This window comes from Betta splendens, chromosome 21 (assembly GCF_900634795.4).
Source record: "Betta splendens chromosome 21, fBetSpl5.4, whole genome shotgun sequence".
Lineage (NCBI taxonomy): Eukaryota > Metazoa > Chordata > Actinopteri > Anabantiformes > Osphronemidae > Betta > Betta splendens.
The window spans coordinates 10,358,687-10,377,720 of record NC_040899.1 but is presented as its reverse complement, the minus strand read 5'-3'; the positions used below and the strand labels follow the sequence as shown (position 1 = coordinate 10,377,720).

The window sequence follows — 19,034 nt, the reverse complement described above, 5'->3', positions numbered from 1 at the left end:
TGAGTGCTGCTGTCCGTGGTACTGAAGCCAACCAGCAGCCCACCCTGTAAACACAGCTATTCATGGAGCATTCCAATGGTGCCATCTGAGGCTGAGCTGTGCTACAGCCACTTATAGCCATCACTGGTTTGTGTCTGTTTTTCTACCAGCTTATATCAGGTAATTATAAACACATGGCACAAACCTTGTTGTTTGCATTGTTGTTTCCCAGAAATCCTGTACCAAAGCCAGAGCCGCTATCTAAATAGGCACGATGGAGACTTTGGTTTTTGATTGTCGCTGGCAAATAAATCACACGCAGCGTTGGTTTAAAAACAACTTTATGTTTCAAATACAAACTGTATGAACAGAGTTGCAAAAAATAATAATAGTTTCTAAAAATAAATCTTTAAATAGTCTCTCCAACAATAGCTTAATATACATATTTGACAAATCTTTGAGCAGGCATAACTGATGACTTACAAAACAACAAACCACACCTAATAAGTGTTTTGGCAATATGAGCTACACGTGTGTCTAGAATCCTTCCTCATATCCAAACATAAATCTGCTTTACGTGCCTTAAATACTTATATTTCCTTTTCAATCTCAATCTAAATTCTGAGCATAAGATGGTGTACAAAACAAAACAATCATGTCGAGGGCTTCTGTCAAACTAACCCCTAATATTCACAATTCTGATAACTTTGATTTATCAAGATTCATAACAATTTCTTAATACAGTAGTTGAATACAGCCTGAGTGATGTGCATGCCTTAATACTATACTACTGACCGGAATGTGGAAACCTGAAACAATACAACAAAAAATAATCACGAAAGTCCTGAAAAAACAGCAGGGCGTATAAACGAAACACGTGAATCGGTCTGAGACCATCAAGATACTTGGGTTTTTTTTTTCTCACTTGACTTTACAAACATCCAAGCTCATCCAGAGCTTTGAACGGCTCCTTGGTTATTCCCTGGTTAGTTTCCCTTTTTTAGCTCATAGGTTTCCTATAAGTGCACCAATATGCTTTATGCCTAGAGCGTTATCTCAATATAGAAAATACAGTACGATGGTCTGCTGAAACCTGATTGTCCTGCTACCTTTAGTTTTAGCAAAGAAATATATACTGTATATACTTTAAGCTCTAAGATGCTTCAGATATTCAAGTTAGAACTTATGTTTGTCTCTTTGTCCTTCTACATATTCAGGAATTGATTAAGACTGTAGCAAAATTGTTTTCATTCTCTCACGTCTCTTGCACAATTGTACTTTGGCTACATGGAATGTTTAGTGAAATACAGCAAGTAGAATTAGTACAAAACACATTTACACTGTAAAGTTTGATGGTTTTCCAGTCACCTCTGTGCGTCCAGGCTCACAGACGCTGGTGTTCCTGAACACAGGCCTGGACGAGTGTGGAACATCTCTGTGGTTCCTATTGTCGCGCTTGCTCAATCCCCCATGGGTGGAAGTGTCCAGCACCCAGCAGCGTTTGCCCCAGCTTCTGTAGAAACCAAGGGTACCAGTGCAGCCCATCAGTCTGTGGTTCTGAAGGCCCCATGTGGCTGTAGAAAGACCTCAGTGGGGCCAGAGCCCAATGGGCCAAGAAGTGATTGTCCACAGCAGCGTAGCAGGATGCCAGCACGCCATTCACCACTATAGACCCATGCTGGGTGAGCGGGGCAAACAAGCCCACACTCCTCTGCTCTTTCACAAAGGTCACAACTGACAGAGTTGCCACTTTCCCCTGGTGCGTGATTACACACTGTCCTGGCCGGACGTCGCTAGCAAAAACTGTCCTGGGACCAGCTTCCCAGTCAGGCCTGAGGCCCCAAAGTGTCTCTTCGGCCGTTTCCTCCCCCCTCGTCCCATTCAGTCCTCCAGTGCAGTCTGTGACAAAGATCAAGTGAGCTGCAGTGAGGGTGACACTGCGTCCTGTACTTGTGCCAATGATGTAGAAGGTCTTGGTGACGTCGGGCTGGCGGTCCAGAAACGATAAGACCGGGCTGTAGAGGAGAGGACCTTGGCCGTCGTTGGAGGAAGAAGCTAGGACGCGTTCGCCGGGGCGAAGGTCGCGCATCTGCTTCCTGGCCCCACCCTGGAGAATAACCTGAGCGTTTCCAGGGAAACAGCCACCTGTTTTGGCTGCCACAGAGTGCTCTGTAGAAAACAAAAGACACAATATTATGGCATCTCACAATTTCTTTAAGGAAACTGCATTATGGGAAGCAGCGGCGGCACTTGAACGGGTCGTTCTAGGTCAGAGTTATCTGTGAAGCAGCTGAGACTTTAAACATGACTCAAGGATAACTTTATTTTAGTGGATCAGGAGTGGCTTGTTAACATATAGACATGTATAATGTGACTCATAATCTCAATCTCAAACTCGTAATATATTATCTTAAAAGTTCCACAATAGGAAATGTTGCTTTAAGACAAATTATTTGAATCCATCCACGTTTGATCTGTTCATAATTTACTATGATCATTTTAGTGGAATACCCTGGCAAATATTTTCAATCTTTAATTAAAATATATTTTAAATATCTTCAATATTTTCTATGTGTCTTAATTAAGATTGCACAGGCTGCAGCTACTGCAAAGGCAGAGCCTTTAGACGTATCTGAGGCGACTGAGGTGGTTCTTTAAGACGCGGTGAGACGAGGTGGAGGTAGTCTGTGCGAGCTAATGGATAACCAGCTGATTGTATCACCACAGTCAGAGCACAACCTGGGGTCAGTGAGACAGGAAAGTACACAGACTAAACCTGGGTCTATATATTGTTTGTGTCACATGTCACGAGCGAGGAAAGGGCAATGACGCCGCAATCAGCATAAAGGCCACAAACGAGTTTCTAAAGAGAAAAATGTGTTTGAAACGCGATGCCCTCGTCACTCTTCATCAAATGTGTGTGCGTTAGTGGGAGAGCTGTCTCAACGCCGTCTTAAGGCGGCCAAATATTTGCTCAAGGAGTGTGTGTCTGTAAGCTGGAGGGCTGCGACCACGAGATGATAAGACTCAGATAAGAGATCTGAGAGAAACCTGCTGAAGGAAAAGCAACAGCAAAACAAAGACGGAGTTAATCATCTCACAGACTCAACGGGTGGTTGAAGGTAGTTTGGTATCAAATACCGGGCGGTACCCGACCTGGGTAAATGGATTTCTAAACTGTCCCCGAACTGAGAACGGCTCAGGGTGGAATGTGGAGTATTGTTTGTGTAAGGACTGTATCTGATTTGGGTTTCATAAAGCATGTGCGACGTGGTGAAATGTCACTTAATGCTAACAATGCAATAACGTCTACATCACAGAAAATCCCAAACCTGAGAGACATAAAATCACTTTTGATGAAAATCACTGCTTTAGGATAAAAATATTATATTGCACAGAATAAATGTTACTTTTACCCTGATGTTTATGTATAAATAACAGTAAGAAGACACAGGAGCACAGGTGCAGGCCCTGCTTTGATTGGCTCCCTGTAGGCCAGATACAAACCCACACACACTGAATATACAGGCACAGAAAGGCAGGAGCATCACCAGCCAGGAGTTTGGCATCAGCCTCATTAGTGACACTGACACCTGGCTGCAAGAAACAAAAGAAAAACAGCAGCCACATGAACACGCCGCAGCTCACGTCCACGTCTCATTGTCTTACCTGACTTCACGCTACAGTGAATGTGGGCTTTGGACTCGTAGTAGACCCAGTCAAACCCGGCCTCCACAGCCAGCCGGGCCAACATGGCGTACTTATTTCTGTCTCTAAGGCAAGAAAAGACAGGTTCATTTACTGACTGATTTACTTCACTGTCAGACTGAAAGTAGTTCTGTTCCTCGTGCTACAAATGTACAGTATTTGTGCCTACCTGTCTGACGTGGTGATGTCAACCGCCCGTCCCTCATAGTGCAGTGAGTCCTCTGAATGATGACCGTCCTCATCCCAGCCCTCTGTGACTCTGAGCTTCACGCCGGGCCACATGTTCATCACGGAGATGGCCAGCGAGTTCAACTTGTCTTTGCAACGCTAAAGCGAAAGGAAAGGAGTGAGAACAGCTTGTTAGCGTTGAACCGTGAAGCCCAATAAAGTAGAGTCAAATAGAAAGAGAGCTTAGGAGAGAAGGAGCGAGGAACTGTGTGAGACGGGTGTGGTGGGATGGATGGAAGGATGGATGCGTCCCATGCCACATTCAGATTCCTCAGGGCGTTTGATGTGGACAGTGTGTGGTGCTGCTAAGATCAGGGTTATTGCATAGTGACAGGGACCAGGAACAGACAAAAGAAAAAGAAAAAGAAAAAGGGTCGTTTGGACAGGTAACGTGTGAATGCAAGGCGGCTTTAGTGGAGTGGTCATGTCCCAGTTGTGCCAGGTAAACTGTGTCAGGTGAACGGTCAAAGTACACACAAGTAGGCAGGAGTGCATGCTGGGATGAGTTAGCAGTTTCCTAGTTAGAAGCAACAGCTTTGAGGTCAGGATGCCCGCAGATAAATCTCATTTAAAGCAAAGAAATGTCCATCATTTGGGTGAATGGACGGATAGTTTAATTCTAAATTAAACTCTTGCTCAGGCAGACTCATTGCGGGTGCGTGCTCCGGCTGACGCAGTGCTACATGCGGGAACTGTGGCTTCATGAGCGCAAAAGTAAAATGTATGGGTAAAACTAAGACCCGGGAGTCAATGGAATCAATCAGTTTGGTTTAAACATTTAACTGACAGCAAACACTGAGCAGACAAATGGATGGAACAGTGTCTGTCCCAGCTCAGCGCATTCGGCCTCGTGAAGCAGCTTTGCAGCTCTGGTCCTAAGAGTTTAAATGTATTACTATAACGAGGGAGCAGCGCGCTCGCAGGACGCAAAACCCCGCTCCATCTTTGCGCACGTCCGTGCGTCCCCGTCGGCCGACCCGGACCCCCCTCCTCCCCCTCCCCCTCCTCTCACCTGGGTCATGAGCCTGTCGGCGCCCGTGTCCTCTTCATCTTTAAAGATAATGTCGGTGTTGTAATTCGGCGTCAGTTCTTTGAAGCGCTCGGAGTTGCGCGTTATCTTGCCCTCGGGTCGGCCGCTGGCTCCCAGCGTCTTCTCGGCGACGTTGGGGCTGAACTGCTTGTACACGAGCGGGATGAGCTTCTTCGGGAGCCGCCTCTTGCCGTACCCCCTCCCCGGCCCGCAGCCCTCCGAAGCAGGTGCCAGAAGGAGGACCAAGGCACACAGAGAGGCGGCGAGAAGGAGGAAGGAGCTCCGCATCGCCCCGGGGGGAGGGAGCACTCTCCCTGGGGAGAGAGGTGACTTCAGAACCTCCCCGGTTCCGTTCCCGGCTCCATCGTCCGTGGCCGTCGCGACATCACGACCGAAAAACGCGGATGGGTCGAGCTCAGTGAGTGTGCACCGGGCACCATGAGGGCACCAAAAAGTTTCTAGCCGCTCCAAAAAACTGGCCCAGATTGAGAAACCTCGGTCCCTCCGCCTTCCAGAATCAACAGCAGGCTGAGAACGCAGGCTGTAAAGCAGTGTATTTAAACAAACAGGTTCAAAGTCGATTTGGTGGGTGAGAGAGTTAAAGAGGGAGAGAGAGAGAGAGAGAGAGAGAGCGGTTACTGATATCCAAGTTGCAGTGTTGTGGTTTCTCTCCCTCTCTTTCTTTTGCTCTGGGAATCGGTCACATCAGCCGCTCTCGTGTGCTGTTGGGTTGGTCGGTGCCTCTCTGGCTGGAAAGCGTCCCCCCTCCACATGCGGCACCAAGCTGCAGCTTTCCAGTTGAATTGAGGAGATTTGAGTGATCCAAAGCGATCTGTTGCCACTTCAGACCGCACCCTGCCCGTCCTGCCCTCCGCTCTCCTCTCCCTCTCTCCCTCCGTCCCCGCTCTGCCACCCACCCCGCCCCTCGCGGGCACAGGGCGCACTGGAGAGTCCCGTGCAGACAGGCAGCGAGCGCACGCTTTGCCCTTTTATCGCCGCCACTTCACAATTTTCAGCGATTGTTCTTCGACTGCCTGTGCCCTTGACGGCTCTGCGCGCTGACAGCCTTGTTTTTTTTTTTGGTAAACAACGGACAATCACGATCAATTCAACCAATCAATTTCCCGGAGTTCGTGCCCACGAGTATTTTTTACACTGGCTGAATTCCAATATCAGACAAGATCAAGGGTCACTGTCTGGCTGGATGGGAGGGTGATATTATAATTTACTAACTGTGAAAGAGACCTGCACGTTGGGCATGTGGAGCAGAGGGACTGTTAAATGACTGACTAAATAAAATATTGACTCACTGACGACTTAGTCCAGACAATCATGCTAATTAATTAGCAGGAGTAATAATTGTCTACATGTTAAAGCGAACTAATTTCCTCTATAATTTATTACTCTATGTGGCACACACACACACACACACACACACACACACACACACACACACACACACACACACACACACACACACACACACACACACACTGTTTAACACCAGCAAACCCACCCCCCTCCAAATTAGCTCTTCAAATATTTGCCCGCAGAAAATCAGTGGTCTCACCCCTGTTTCTCGGGGGCCGCCTCCTTTGAATGAACTGAACTGTACAAGGCTGAGGGTTTCCACAATTTGTGTTTTATTATTTGTGCGTGTAAACACCGTAAAGTATTTTTGCTACACCGTCGCTTTTCATGTCCCCCCAATGGAACAGAGAAAGGCAAAGAGCAGGATTTACACACAGCAAACAGCCGTCTATAGCCGTGTTTACCTTCCAGCTGAAATAGAACGTGGACTGACACGTGTGTAAATTTATTATAACCATGGTGGTATGGAACATACGAGCCAGTTTGAAAGAGCCTAGATGCCCCACAGGCGTCTCTGTGTTTCAACATATTTATTTTGAGTAGAAAGGCTTGATAACAAACTCTCACCTCATCGAACAAGGGAGACATCACATTTTAGCCACAGGGAATTTGGAACATGTGATAATGTTTGTGTTCGGAGGACACTGCTAGTATCAAATGTGGCTTTGCTCAGAGTAAGATAATAAATATTAATACTAATAACACGTTTGGGCAGTAAATGTAAACATATACCCAGAACCAAACGAATCTATACAATCACTGATGTGTATGAATTAGAGCCAGGATAGCAGCTTTCCTTGTTCAGGCTTCACCAGGTGTCAGCAGCACAGTCACAGTATCAAGCTTCTGTTTGAGGGGTTTCCTTCTGTCTTCTTTCATAGTGTGCGAATCCTCAACTGCACATCTCACTTCGCATGGCAGCTCCATCCCAGAGGACACTGTTATACAGTATGAGAAAAGATGAGCTTCAGTTACTTAAAGTTAAAGACAGTCGACAGACAGTCGTGACAGTCGGTTTCTTATTTATACACAGGTGATTTTAGTTTAAAGCCTGAGTTACAGACCGTTCTGTCTCCGCGTGCAGACGTCTATATGCAAATTTGCGTGCACCCATATTTGCACAAGCATATGTTTTCCTGTAACTATCAGCATTTTGCGGGCGTGCGTGTGTATGTGTCATCCGTCCTTTGAAGATCATAAATACGGGCGTGGTTCCAGGCCCGACCCGCTGCCTATTCAGCCTGCCTGTCAACAATGCTTCAGAAGTGGTCGCGTTTTCCCATCCATCCATCCCTCCCTTCATCCTCGCATCTCCCAGTTCCTCTCGGCCTCAAGAAAGGACACCCAGGCCTTTCAAGCGGGCAATAAATCGGATCAGATCAAACCCGAGCGCCGGCTCACAGGAAAATTGTCCTCCTCTGATACGATCCATCAACCTGTCGATAAGTCCGTCTCGCGCCGCTCCTGTCGCCGTCCTGCACGACTCCAAGGGCTCTCAAACGCACGTTGCGCTCCGCGATGCGCATGCGGGCGCACAAACGCGCGCGCGCGCGCCAGGCCCGACCGAGCATCAGGCGCTCGCTCATTGATGTTTGTGAAAGTTATTAATTTTCTCTGTGAAATAAGAGACCACGGTGGCAGGACAGAGGGAGACGGGTGCCAGGCCCAGAATCACTCGCGCGCTTTCATCTGCCGACGCTGGGGACGACTCGCAGAGGGCTCCGCATGGGCACCGGGGTTACCCACGCATACCCAGGGCTCTGACCAACAAAGCCCTGCTCCGAGTGGGGCAGAAGGAGGAGCACGCAGATGAAAGGCGAGGCGACGGGACGCAGAAGGAGACGGAAAAAGGCGCGGACGTGAGAAGCGATTATGCCGTGACACGTGAGAGATAATGAGAGGGAGCCGCGCAGTTGTACAAAGGAAGGGTATGAGACGTCGAGAGGGTCCGGACTGAGACGTGGACTCAACGCGGAGACAGAGAGGAGTGAATAAGTCATTAGGTGGGACAGTAAACAAGTGAGTTCAGGTTGTTTTGGATTCAGGGAAAGCTCGCGTGTTTGTGGCCTGCGGTGACTGGCTTTAATGGGGGTTGGAGTACGTTGTGCTCAAGGTAACAACAGCTGCTGGATAAAACCGCCAACCCTCTTCCTCCTCCCCCCCCCCCCCCCCCCCCCCCGTCTGTCTCTGCACACACTCCAGCGTCCAGCCCAAGACCACAAGAAACACCTAACACTGCGTCTTTATACGGCATGAGAGCGGTTCTGTCTTAAAGCTTGTAGGCTGTAATCTTCCGAGACGCGGGGATGGAAGCCGTCGACGTGCTGCGTTTCACTGCAGCCTTCACACGTTTCGCCATACGTTCTTTGGCGCCCGGTGCCGCTTGGCCAGCGCCGGCCCACATGGCAGCCAGCTTAAACCGCAGCGACCGAATCTGTCTATCAACGGCTCCGAGCAGCACCGACTGCCGGCCCGGCGAAGGCCAGTTTAGTGCAGCGCGTTTGGTCAGAGTGCAGACAGAGGGAAAATAAAAGCAGGATGATATAAAAGTGGAGCTCGGGCTAAAAGTGTCTCGGAGTGAGCGGCTACGCTAGCCACCGCACGGCTAAAGCAAACAAGGAGCTGCCCATGGGACCAGGAGACGCTGAGCTCCGACACCGAGCGCTGGGACAGACACGTGCACACGCGCTGGGACGCAGGTGACTGCGTCTGTCAGACACGCACACATACGCACACATACGCACACGCACACATATGCACACGCACGCACACGTATACACACACACATGCACACACACACACGCACACACACACACACACATGCACACACGCACGCACACACACACACACACATGCACACACACACACACACACACGCACACACACACACACACACACACTGATACAAGATCACATTAATGTTTTGTGATCTATTTGGATCCAGGCTGATACCAGTGTAAAGGTCTCAGTGCAGCTGCAGACTAAATCTCTGCCTCAAAGAGCCGTCAGGCCTCCCTTCTATTTGCTCCAAACCTGTATTTATTAATTACATATGGATCGTTTTCTTTTCCCACCAAAAGAAAACACTAGTCTTAAATTAGGACTTAGGGCTGAGTTGGAGTCTTGCTTCAAGGTTGTTGACAGAGACTTGAGTCACATTTGTATCAAGTATCCTAATAACAAGTCCAGTAGCTGGGTAATGCCAACAATAATGCAGTCAGTGCTGCTGCAGTCGTTTCTTCATGTCAAATGAGGGATGTTTTCTCCTCCCTCGCTCCCCGTCTCCCTCTCTCTCTCTCCCGAGCGTGTGCCACATCTGTGGCCTCTGTGGTGATGTTTCTCTGCTCAGAATGGATTCACCAGCTCAAAAACGTCCTTATTATATTTATATTTTACTACACCACGGGAAAACCGTGCCAGCTGGCCTGCAGAACTTTGGGCAGAAAGAGGGAGAGAAAGTGAAAGGGGAGGAGTGCAAGTGAGAAAGAAAGAGAGAGAGAGAGAGAGAGAGAGAGAGAGGGAGAGGAATGAAAGAAACAACAAGCACAAACAAGGGATGGAAAAAGACACAGACAAAGAAAAGGGAGAAGCGAGTACAGTGCATTGAAGATATAAAGATGAAAGTGAAAGAGAGAGAGAGAGAGAGAGAGAGAGAGAGAGGGCATCCTGAAATATAATAATAATAATACTGCAATAGATGGAAAAGATGAAAATGTGTGTCATTACTCGCAAATACACAAGTTTATGTTGTTTTGCACAAATAAACAACAGAAAATCTTCTGATTAGGAGATGAAAATAAAAAAGACGAGGGCAGAGCGTTGAGCGGGACGTTCGCTGGGGGCGGAGGAGATGAGGTATGTGCAGAGGGACCAGGAGCTGAAACGGGTCGTAGCGCTGGACCAGAACACACAGTTGAGTCTGCAGGAATCGCAAGCTCGCAGCTGTTTGCACTGACAAATTAAACAAGAACAATTTGAACAGCTTAACACGACTAATGGCTTAATTGGTTGCTCCAAATGAAACACACATGACTTGTGAAGTTCAGATTCAATGCCTCACACACTTCATTAGTGTTTGTTTGCTTTGCTGCCTTCTCTCAGTCCCACCTGGAGGTTTGACAGTGTCTGTGATAGCTCTTTTGATTGGTTCAATACCAATATTACTATATTAATACAATCTAATATACTAGTGGACAGATCAACTAGCTACAGTGTGTTTGATGCTATACAGAAGCTGTTTACAACAGTGAATGATCCCAGGAACCATGAGGTTGGGGTGAAGCCTCACACTCAGACTCAGTCCTGTCAATGTAACATCCTTAGTGACCTCAGGAAATGCAGGACGGTTCCTCCGCTGATTCTCCACTAGAACCTAAATGTGCACTGCTCTTTCCCATGAGGCTAATAGTTACCAGAGCGGAACAGCTACAACTGAGGAAGGAAATATGGACCCTGCTAATAAAGATTTTTATCAAAGGAAGTGATGCTGGCTACTCCCAGTGAAGCTAAGACTACAATAGCCAGTGTGAGTGGGTTTGTTACTGGCTTTTTTCTACCTCACCTTTTTGGGCAGCTCTTCAAATACTCATCAGCGCTGTTTACTGATGCGTGGCCACCAGTAACATCAGCCCATCAGCACCATTTTCTAGTCTGAGTAGAATTTAGATTCTGTTATATTATAAGGCCCTAGTTTTGCAATTTATGCAGAATCGCCTCCAAACAGTGGCAATGTCAGAGCCTTCGCATCCGTACCACCCCCTCCCACCTTTCCAACGCCTTCTAACTATGACTCAAGCTCTTACCAAATGTTCGGCATCCACGGATAAAGGCAGAGTTATGCATTCAAGAAAGTCACGGGCAAAAAAGACTCTATGGCAGAAGTGAATGAACCGCAAGAGACAGGAAGAAGAACAGCAGATTCCAGTAAGAGGAAAACAAATAAAGGAAGAAGAGATAAAGGAAACAAGAATAACTGAAAAAGAAAGAGGGTGAGAAAGTGCAAAAGAGAGAGATGGTTGGCTACGAAGACTGGTACTGATCAGTAGCTCTTTCTGTGATGCGGCTTCCAGCTTCCAGCCCACCAATTGGTCATCTGCCTAACTCGGAACATGCGTTCCCACAATCCCTCAGCACCACTTCAATCCCACCACACTGGTTCACCACCATGTGGCTCAAAACAGTGCCTGCTGGCACAGGCTACATATCAATAAATTCATTACACATTTATACTTAAATATTTATACTGCAGCAGTTGACTTTTGTACAAGGATGGTATTTATAGTGTGTGTGTGTGTGCGTTTGTGCGCGCGTGTGTGTGCGTCTTGTATTTATAGCGCGATGTCACACTGTAGCTCTGTGCTGCGGTGAGACAGCTGTCTGGAACTGGGGTTGGGGGTGTTGGCTGCTGGGCAGGGTTGAGGCGGTGGGAAGGGTGGACTATATGCACTGTAACAGAGAACAAGTGGAACGGCTGAAGGACAGGCGTTTAATAGATACGTGGAGGAGAGGAAGAGGGAGGAAGTCCAGCGTTGGAGATAAGAAACAGACGCAGCCGGGAACGAACGGGGTGACAGGCGGCGAGTAAATACGGGCAAGCGAGGAACAAAGAGCACTTTCAATAATGATGCATGGAGACCTTTAAAAAGGCCCCTAATTGATAAATGTCATCGATTCTTTGCTGCTTTAAATCAGCGTGAAAACAGCTCAAAATCAAGAAGCACAAAAGGCAAAAAACATTAAAATTAAATTATTCTCTTATTGGCAGCGCCGGCCCTGCTCGCTGAGAAATATTTATTCAAGGGAAAACAGAAGCTCGGGAAATTACATGGTGTCTTATTGTTCGGCTGTTTATTGAATGAAGACATTCCCATTCAGACACTTCACTATTGTTCACATGGTTACAATGGTTTTTACAAAGCCCATTCAAAACAGTGGAGAGCGGCTACGTGCCATCTAGAACATGGCAACGAGGGTGAAAAGGCCACAGGGCCGATAGTCTCTTTTAAATTCTTATATTAGTATTATGGTAATAATATATATATTTTTTGGTTCCAACAAAACACATAATGAGCAGAAATAAACTGTTTCTGCTCAATACTAGGCAGCGTTCGTCCTATAATTTTAGGTTAGAAGACGTTTTCTTGAGTCCAGGTGACTGTAAATTTAAACAACCAGGGTGTAAACATGTCCGTGAGTGTCTGTCTAACTCCAGTGACAGACAGGCGGCCTGTGAGTCCTCCCTCTCCTACAGTTCAGCTCCGACGATCCCCAGCACAGTCATCACAGGCTTGGACAATAGATGGGCAGCGAACTCCAAACCCAGCAATTATCACACATTCAGTTTCCGCACAAGGTGTTGACATTCATTATCATCACTTAGTGTATTAAAATAATATTGTTGTATGTGTAAAACATGAAACAATGGCAATGTTATGGCATTAATTTACACATTATACAGATTTTTTGTTTATTCTGACACCTAGAGGTGAAAAATGTTACTTTTCTGTAAATTGATCCATCGCCTCTGTGAACTTGAATAGGAAGAGATAATGGATGGATGGAAGATAAAGTATTATAATGTAGCTGTCTTAGGAAGAAAGATCAGTAATGCAAATGATACTTGCATATTCAAAGTACCTACGGACAGGATGCACAAATATTACACCCACGTTTTAATGCATATCATTTATTTTCATACAACTTGTGAATGTGATTTGTGAATGCCTTTACTTTTGGTTGAGGTCAGGACACTGGCATGGACGAGAGAGCTGCAGTTTTTAGATGTGTGAGAGAGCAGAGCCAGATGATGTGAGAGCAGGAGAGGTTAAAAGGGAGACGGAAACCGGGAGACAGCGACGGACAGACCGAGAAATTAGGGGCTCCACTGACCAAAAAGTGCTCTGACTCAGGCAAAGTCAACATCTTTGCTGACATCACTGACCATCAGATCCATCATTTCAGCTTTAAATGCTTTGATGGCCCAAACAACCTTCATTTGTCTGAACCCACAAGGCTTTTACCGCTGCCAGTGAGACAGGGGTAGCCCTGTAAAAACGTACGTGAGAGCAGGTTTGTGCCGCTTCCAAACACTGAGCGCTGTTGAAGTCGAGCGATTAAGCGGCACCACGAAAAGTTTCATTTTAACATGTAAATAAACTGAAAAGTAAATAATTCGCTGGTATTTGTGTATCTCCCCAACGGTTTCTGAGCGTGTCATGCAGTGACTCTCTGCTGAGAAATCAGCGTTGTGAATAAGAAGAGTTCAGTGATAGATGAGAGAGGCCTGACCACAGGCGTCCTGCAGGCACCAGTCAAATATACACCAGCTTAATTAAAACTCATAAAAGCCCTGAGAAAGGCTAACAATGGGATTCATGATAGTAGTACAGATACAGTAGATGATGTACGTGATGATGAAGATGATGAGGAAGAAAAGCCACAAAACCCAGCAATTAAAGGGAAATGGTTTTAAAACATCTTCTTCAATTAATAGTGAATCACTTGTACCTGAAGATTAAACAGATATTCCATTTGTGGTTCCGACGCATACGAACATAGCTGCAGGAAAATGAAAAGAGGCAGAGGGACTTTGTGGTTGGCTGTCTGCATCGGGGGGTGGGGGGGTGCAAACAGACGAAGAGGAAAATGGGGGTGTCGGGGTTTCAAACCAGCAGCCTCTAATCCTGACACGCTTCCTCTGCCAATTATGAGAGCTTCAAACACGGCCGGTGGGAGGAAAAAACATGACCAGGGAGACCAGACTAGCGCCGGGGCGTATTTAGCAACATACAGGCAGACTGTAATTACATATATGGCCAGCAGAGAGATTTAATGACTTTTTCCTCCTTCTACTGATTGACAAGGCAGAAGCAGGGGGGTATAAAGCAATGGGGCAGAGAGAGCATGAATCTGTCTCATTAACAGATTAATGGTTTCATACTGTGTATAGTGTAATATTAGACTGTTCAGTCTGCCACACAGTGCTGGAAGGTTTCAGCTGATGGGAACTTTGGGATTCATACTCAATGGTCCTTCAAGATGATGATGTCACTACTCCCAGGTCTTAGGAGCTAACAACCACCCTCAGGAAAGTAGGCTGCATGTCACTTATTAAAGCATAAAAAATGCTTTAGAAGATTGTAAAATATTTTAATGACATTAGAATTGCTATCGAAACATCCATCATTACAGGATAAAGTACAGTGAAGGTTCAAAAAAATGTCTACACTATTTGGGAAAAAAACATTTATTTCTAGTAGAGCAAAAGAAAAGACAAATATCATATGGCATAACATTATTATAAGACAATACAGGTTTGTAAAGCAAAGGTTTGACCTCTCGCAACTTTGACCTCAAATTCTTTGTTGAGCTTCTTCATAATCATAATGTATTTAAACATGCATGTTACATCAGAATTTTTAGATTCAAACTGATGATCACCTGTAAATAAACACCTACACTCCAAGCTACAAGTGTCACACAGTCTGCATTTATACTTGTTTCTAAAGATTCTAATCTGAAAAGAAAAAAATTGACCTATTATTTAAATGAGTTAATTAAAACACTTATGTTTATTAATATTATTATTGTGTAATTTATGTAATCGTGAATATCTACTTAGTTGAGTTTGCTGAAGAACTAAAGATCAGATTTATCATCAACACCCTCATGTAAATCCACGTATTGTATCACATTTTACCAAAACTTCCACAGAAGCACAATGTGTTCACATGCTGCTCGTAGATAGCGTGCTGCTCTTGTTTACTCCCTAGCTCGCGTCTTACATCATTACGACCGCAGCAACATAATAACAGCGTGCGCTGCAGACACACACAAACAGGCATCCGCACACACACACACACACACACACACACACACACACACACACACACACACACACACACACACACACACACACACACACACACACACACACACACACACACACCTCATCCCATCCTTTCATTGCACACCACATTCACACTTCCCGTAAAACCCTGGCTTCTTAAACGATGGGTCGGAACCCAAGACGGGTCACAGCCCTGCTTCCGGCAGGTCGCCACATGATAAAGAGACCTTATATTGTTTAATGAGGCTGCATCTGAAGAGTTTCTCCTTCTGGTTTCCAAGGCAGAGGATGTGCTTTAAACGGCCCTCTTTAATGGTGACAGTTTTACCCAATCCCCCTTCTCCGTCCATTCATCCCCCAAGTCTTCAGCTTTAATTTCTTCCTTCAAGCCTCTGTGATCTTACTCTCCTGAGATACGACCACAGCCCGCTACCACAGAGATGACTAAATCATTGTTCAGCTCGACATTGCACAGTGTCATCGCTGCACGTGGCCATCACTTGTTCACGGAGTCTTTGAATGCACCAGGTGTGGTGAGAAATTTAAAATAGATGGAGGTTTATTGAGTCATGTGAGAATTTTTTTTTTTTGGACCAAGAGAAAGAATATTTCAGCTGGTAACAATTTAATCAATAAACCTGTATCTGATTCATCTGATTCAACAACCACTGGATATAAAAACATAATACTGTCATAAATGAGTCCAAGAAGGTAATTATCCCATTATGATCTAAAACCTAAAAGTAGCTGTAAGTTCTCACAAAAAATGTGACAAATATGCAGTGGAACTTGTTTATCATCAAGGCATCAATTTACTTAAAAAACTCTTAAAGAACTGTGTGTTTTTACTGTAATTCCCCACATTCCCTGGCCTCAGAACTATGTCTGGTCTGATCTAATTCAAAACACGTTGGAGCAGCGTTGGAGACAGATTCATGTTGTGGAAAATTTTGCTATTGCTGCAGAGTATTTACGGTTCAGGTGTGTCCAATAAACAAGCACATTTTTTTTACTTCCTTTTCTAAACGTCAGACAATATTCTTAAAAGAAACTTACGTGATCTACTTTGTTTTCTTGCCAACTTTAATATATATTTAGGAATAATAAAGCGTTCAAAATAAAAGCCACTCATCATGATGTAGACACTTCTTTAAAAGCCTCCACAATAAAATGTATTTAAACTGTAATAATTGATGATTACATTTTTTTTTAAACAAAACAATCAATGTTTGTGTCTCTGTATTTTACCATCACTCAAACGAAGCTGTAAACTTGAATAGGAAGCAGGACACTGTCTGTACACGCACACGCTCACACACATGCACACACTTACATACATCTTGCTCCCAGCAGATGTTTCGTCCACCGCTGCCTTCCCAGAAACCCACAAGTGAGCGTATTTTCCCGCCGCAGGGTCGGGGAGCAAAACCACTGAAGAAGACCGCTGCACCCCAACATAAAACAAAAACACCAGAGGGAAAAAAATGTACAGAAAACCTTTCAAAAAGGAAAGGAAGGGAAAAAAGCAAAGGATTTTCTAATCCATCCTTTATTGAGGTGGCTGGTTTTCGGCAGCGCAACCTTTTTTATGTGTGAGAAGCCTGGCCTGTAATTTATGTAGCCACGGCAACCAGAGGGACTTGTAATAAAACGAGACTCTATTCTGGGATGCTCTGTAATAATGGACGCCACCATCCACTCCTCTTGTTAGAAAAAGGACGGAGGGAGAGAGATGGATGGATGGATGGATGGATGGATGGATGGATGGATGGATGGATGGATGGATGGATGGATGGATGGATGGATGGATGGATGGATGGATGGATGGATGGATGGATGGCAGCATCAAACATGGACGGATCGAAGGACAGTAAGTTGACGTATGAGGAACCGGAGGACAGAGAAAAACACAAACATGTGAGCCAAATAGACAAATAAAAATGCAAACCATCTTCTTCTTCTTCTAAAACATCTCTGGTCCTCTGATCAATACCTGCCGTGGCTTCTGAGTGGCCATTATGTCCCTCAACACTGCGACAAGTCCCTGTGGTTGAATTTCTGCATTCAGACACCTCTCTATAATCTCCACGCCATGTTAACAGTCAGCCATTATACCCAGGCCATAATTAGGAAATCACGCTGGCATATACATCCTGTCATTAGAAGTGTCTATTGCTATTGCATTGTAATTACATTTTAGTAGGTTGTTATTACACCATTTAGAAGCTGTCCATCTTACCTCAATCTCCTCCTTAATTGGTTATGTTGGTCTGTCCCGCCCCCCAGGGCCCGCCCACCTCTTTGACGGAACATTCCAGTGGTCTAAGCATTTTGGGCTGGAGAGTATTACAACTGAGTCTAATATGCCTCAGAATGAAAGAAATGAAGAAGGGAAGCAAGTGGGCAGAGTGAGAGAGGGAGGTGGGTGGAAGAACACGAGGAAAAAACGCTTGAGACGAAATGAGAGAGGAAAAAAAAAAAAAACGGGTGAAAAACACCGTTTTCTAGTTTCATGACAGATTCCGTCCCAGCCAACCAAGGCTTGTCCTTTAATACCCAGAAGCCTTCATGTGGCTTCTCAACGATTGCACATGGGGCAACGCTGACCACACTGCTGCCATGCTGCTTATTATACTACATTGCTCACACTCTGCATGTGTGTGTGTGTGTGTGACTGTGTGCTTGCCCACATACAGAAAATGTATACATACACTAGTGTGTGTGTGTGTGTGTGTGTGTGTGTGTGTGTGTGTGTGTGTGTGTGTGTGTGTGTGTGTGTGTGTGTGTGTGTGTGTGTGCGTGAGCTCTTTAGCTTGGCCACGCAGAGACCCGTTCAATGAGACTTGCACATCTTAATTTGTCAACACCCTGGTGATGGATGGTTGAGGGGAAACCAGAGGAAATTTTTAAGAAGATGTATAAGGGAAATGTTGAAAGAAATGTTTAAACGGGGCAAACAGTTGTTGTAGCTGAACTCATGTGACAGGCTCTGCTTTCATTTACGCTCATGTTTGCGTGATATTGTTTACACATTTAGTTTTGCATCACCAAAACAGCACTGGTACAGTTTGTAGGTTGGACAGAGATCCATTTGTTTAAAGCTAAACAAATGTTTAATTCATGAGCATCAGGTTGATAATGAAGCATTAATCATTTTTAAAATGTAGGTTTGATAAGAATTTAAAAAGATATACAGAACCGATGCTGCTTAAATGCTGGAGAGCTCATATGAGCCTGACTGACCTTTAACATCACTGGGGAAATGACATAATGGACTAAATTACAGATCAGAAAACCAATGGGCCTCCACATTTATTATGGCATTACACACACTTAAATATGCTGCACAGACTAGCACAGACTTAGACCCACTGAATGCAATGCATGAGATTTCCACCACAGTCAGAAAGCAAGATTAAATGAATGAAGGAGCGGAAAATGAAGGATGGGGACAATGACAAGGAGCAAAACATGTGTTTCTTTCTACTGACCACAAGGACTTCCTCTTTATGACCTTCGTGACCAGACGTGTACAGTATGCAGCCAGCACACACACACACACACACACACACACACACACACACACACACACACACACACACACACACCATTTATCTTAAAAATGTGCAATCTAAAGCATAGCAAGTTAACTTAAATTTACATAATTGATCATAAGAAAAATTTTCCCCCAGAAAAATATGCAAAGGGTTTTCGGCAAACAATATTCATGCCGATTTTGTTTTCAAACTTTAGTTTCAAAATAGATTTTGACTGAATTGCAGCACTCATTTCCATTTTATGCAAATTTGAAATAATTTCATTTCATTTTAACCCCTTGTTGATGGGCAATGCGCTTCCACATATACATAC

General features: G+C 45.2%; 1 protein-coding gene and 1 long non-coding RNA gene across 2 annotated transcripts; both read right to left on the bottom strand.

Annotated features, from left to right (window-relative positions):
* Positions 1–303: 303 nt before the first annotated feature.
* Positions 304–5,876, bottom strand: ihha (Indian hedgehog signaling molecule a). Its single transcript, XM_029137615.3, has 4 exons — positions 4,928–5,876; positions 3,857–4,014; positions 3,649–3,752; positions 304–2,148 (listed from the first exon to the last, which is right to left on the bottom strand). Exons 1-4 carry the CDS (start codon positions 5,231–5,233, stop codon positions 1,424–1,426), a joined length of 1,293 nt encoding a protein of 430 aa, XP_028993448.1. The 5' UTR covers positions 5,234–5,876; the 3' UTR covers positions 304–1,423.
* Positions 5,877–12,146: 6,270 nt separating this feature from the next.
* Positions 12,147–17,882, bottom strand: LOC121201932 (uncharacterized). Its single transcript, XR_005897131.2, has 2 exons — positions 17,404–17,882; positions 12,147–16,608 (listed from the first exon to the last, which is right to left on the bottom strand). It is a non-coding gene; the product is annotated as an uncharacterized LOC121201932 (long non-coding RNA).
* Between the last annotated feature and the right edge of the window lie 1,152 nt (positions 17,883–19,034).

What these genes read in the sequence shown, in the direction of transcription:
- ihha (XM_029137615.3), bottom strand. Translation starts at nt 5,233, where the DNA reads ATGCGGAGCTCCTTCCTCCTTCTCGCCGCCTCTCTGTGTGCCTTGGTC. An exon ending in CCGACAGGCTCATGACCCAG is followed by an intron (nt 4,015 to 4,927) that starts GTGAGAGGAGGG and finishes CTTTCGCTTTAG; the next exon opens with CGTTGCAAAGACAAGTTGAA. An exon ending in GACATCACCACGTCAGACAG is followed by an intron (nt 3,753 to 3,856) that starts GTAGGCACAAAT and finishes TTCTTGCCTTAG; the next exon opens with AGACAGAAATAAGTACGCCA.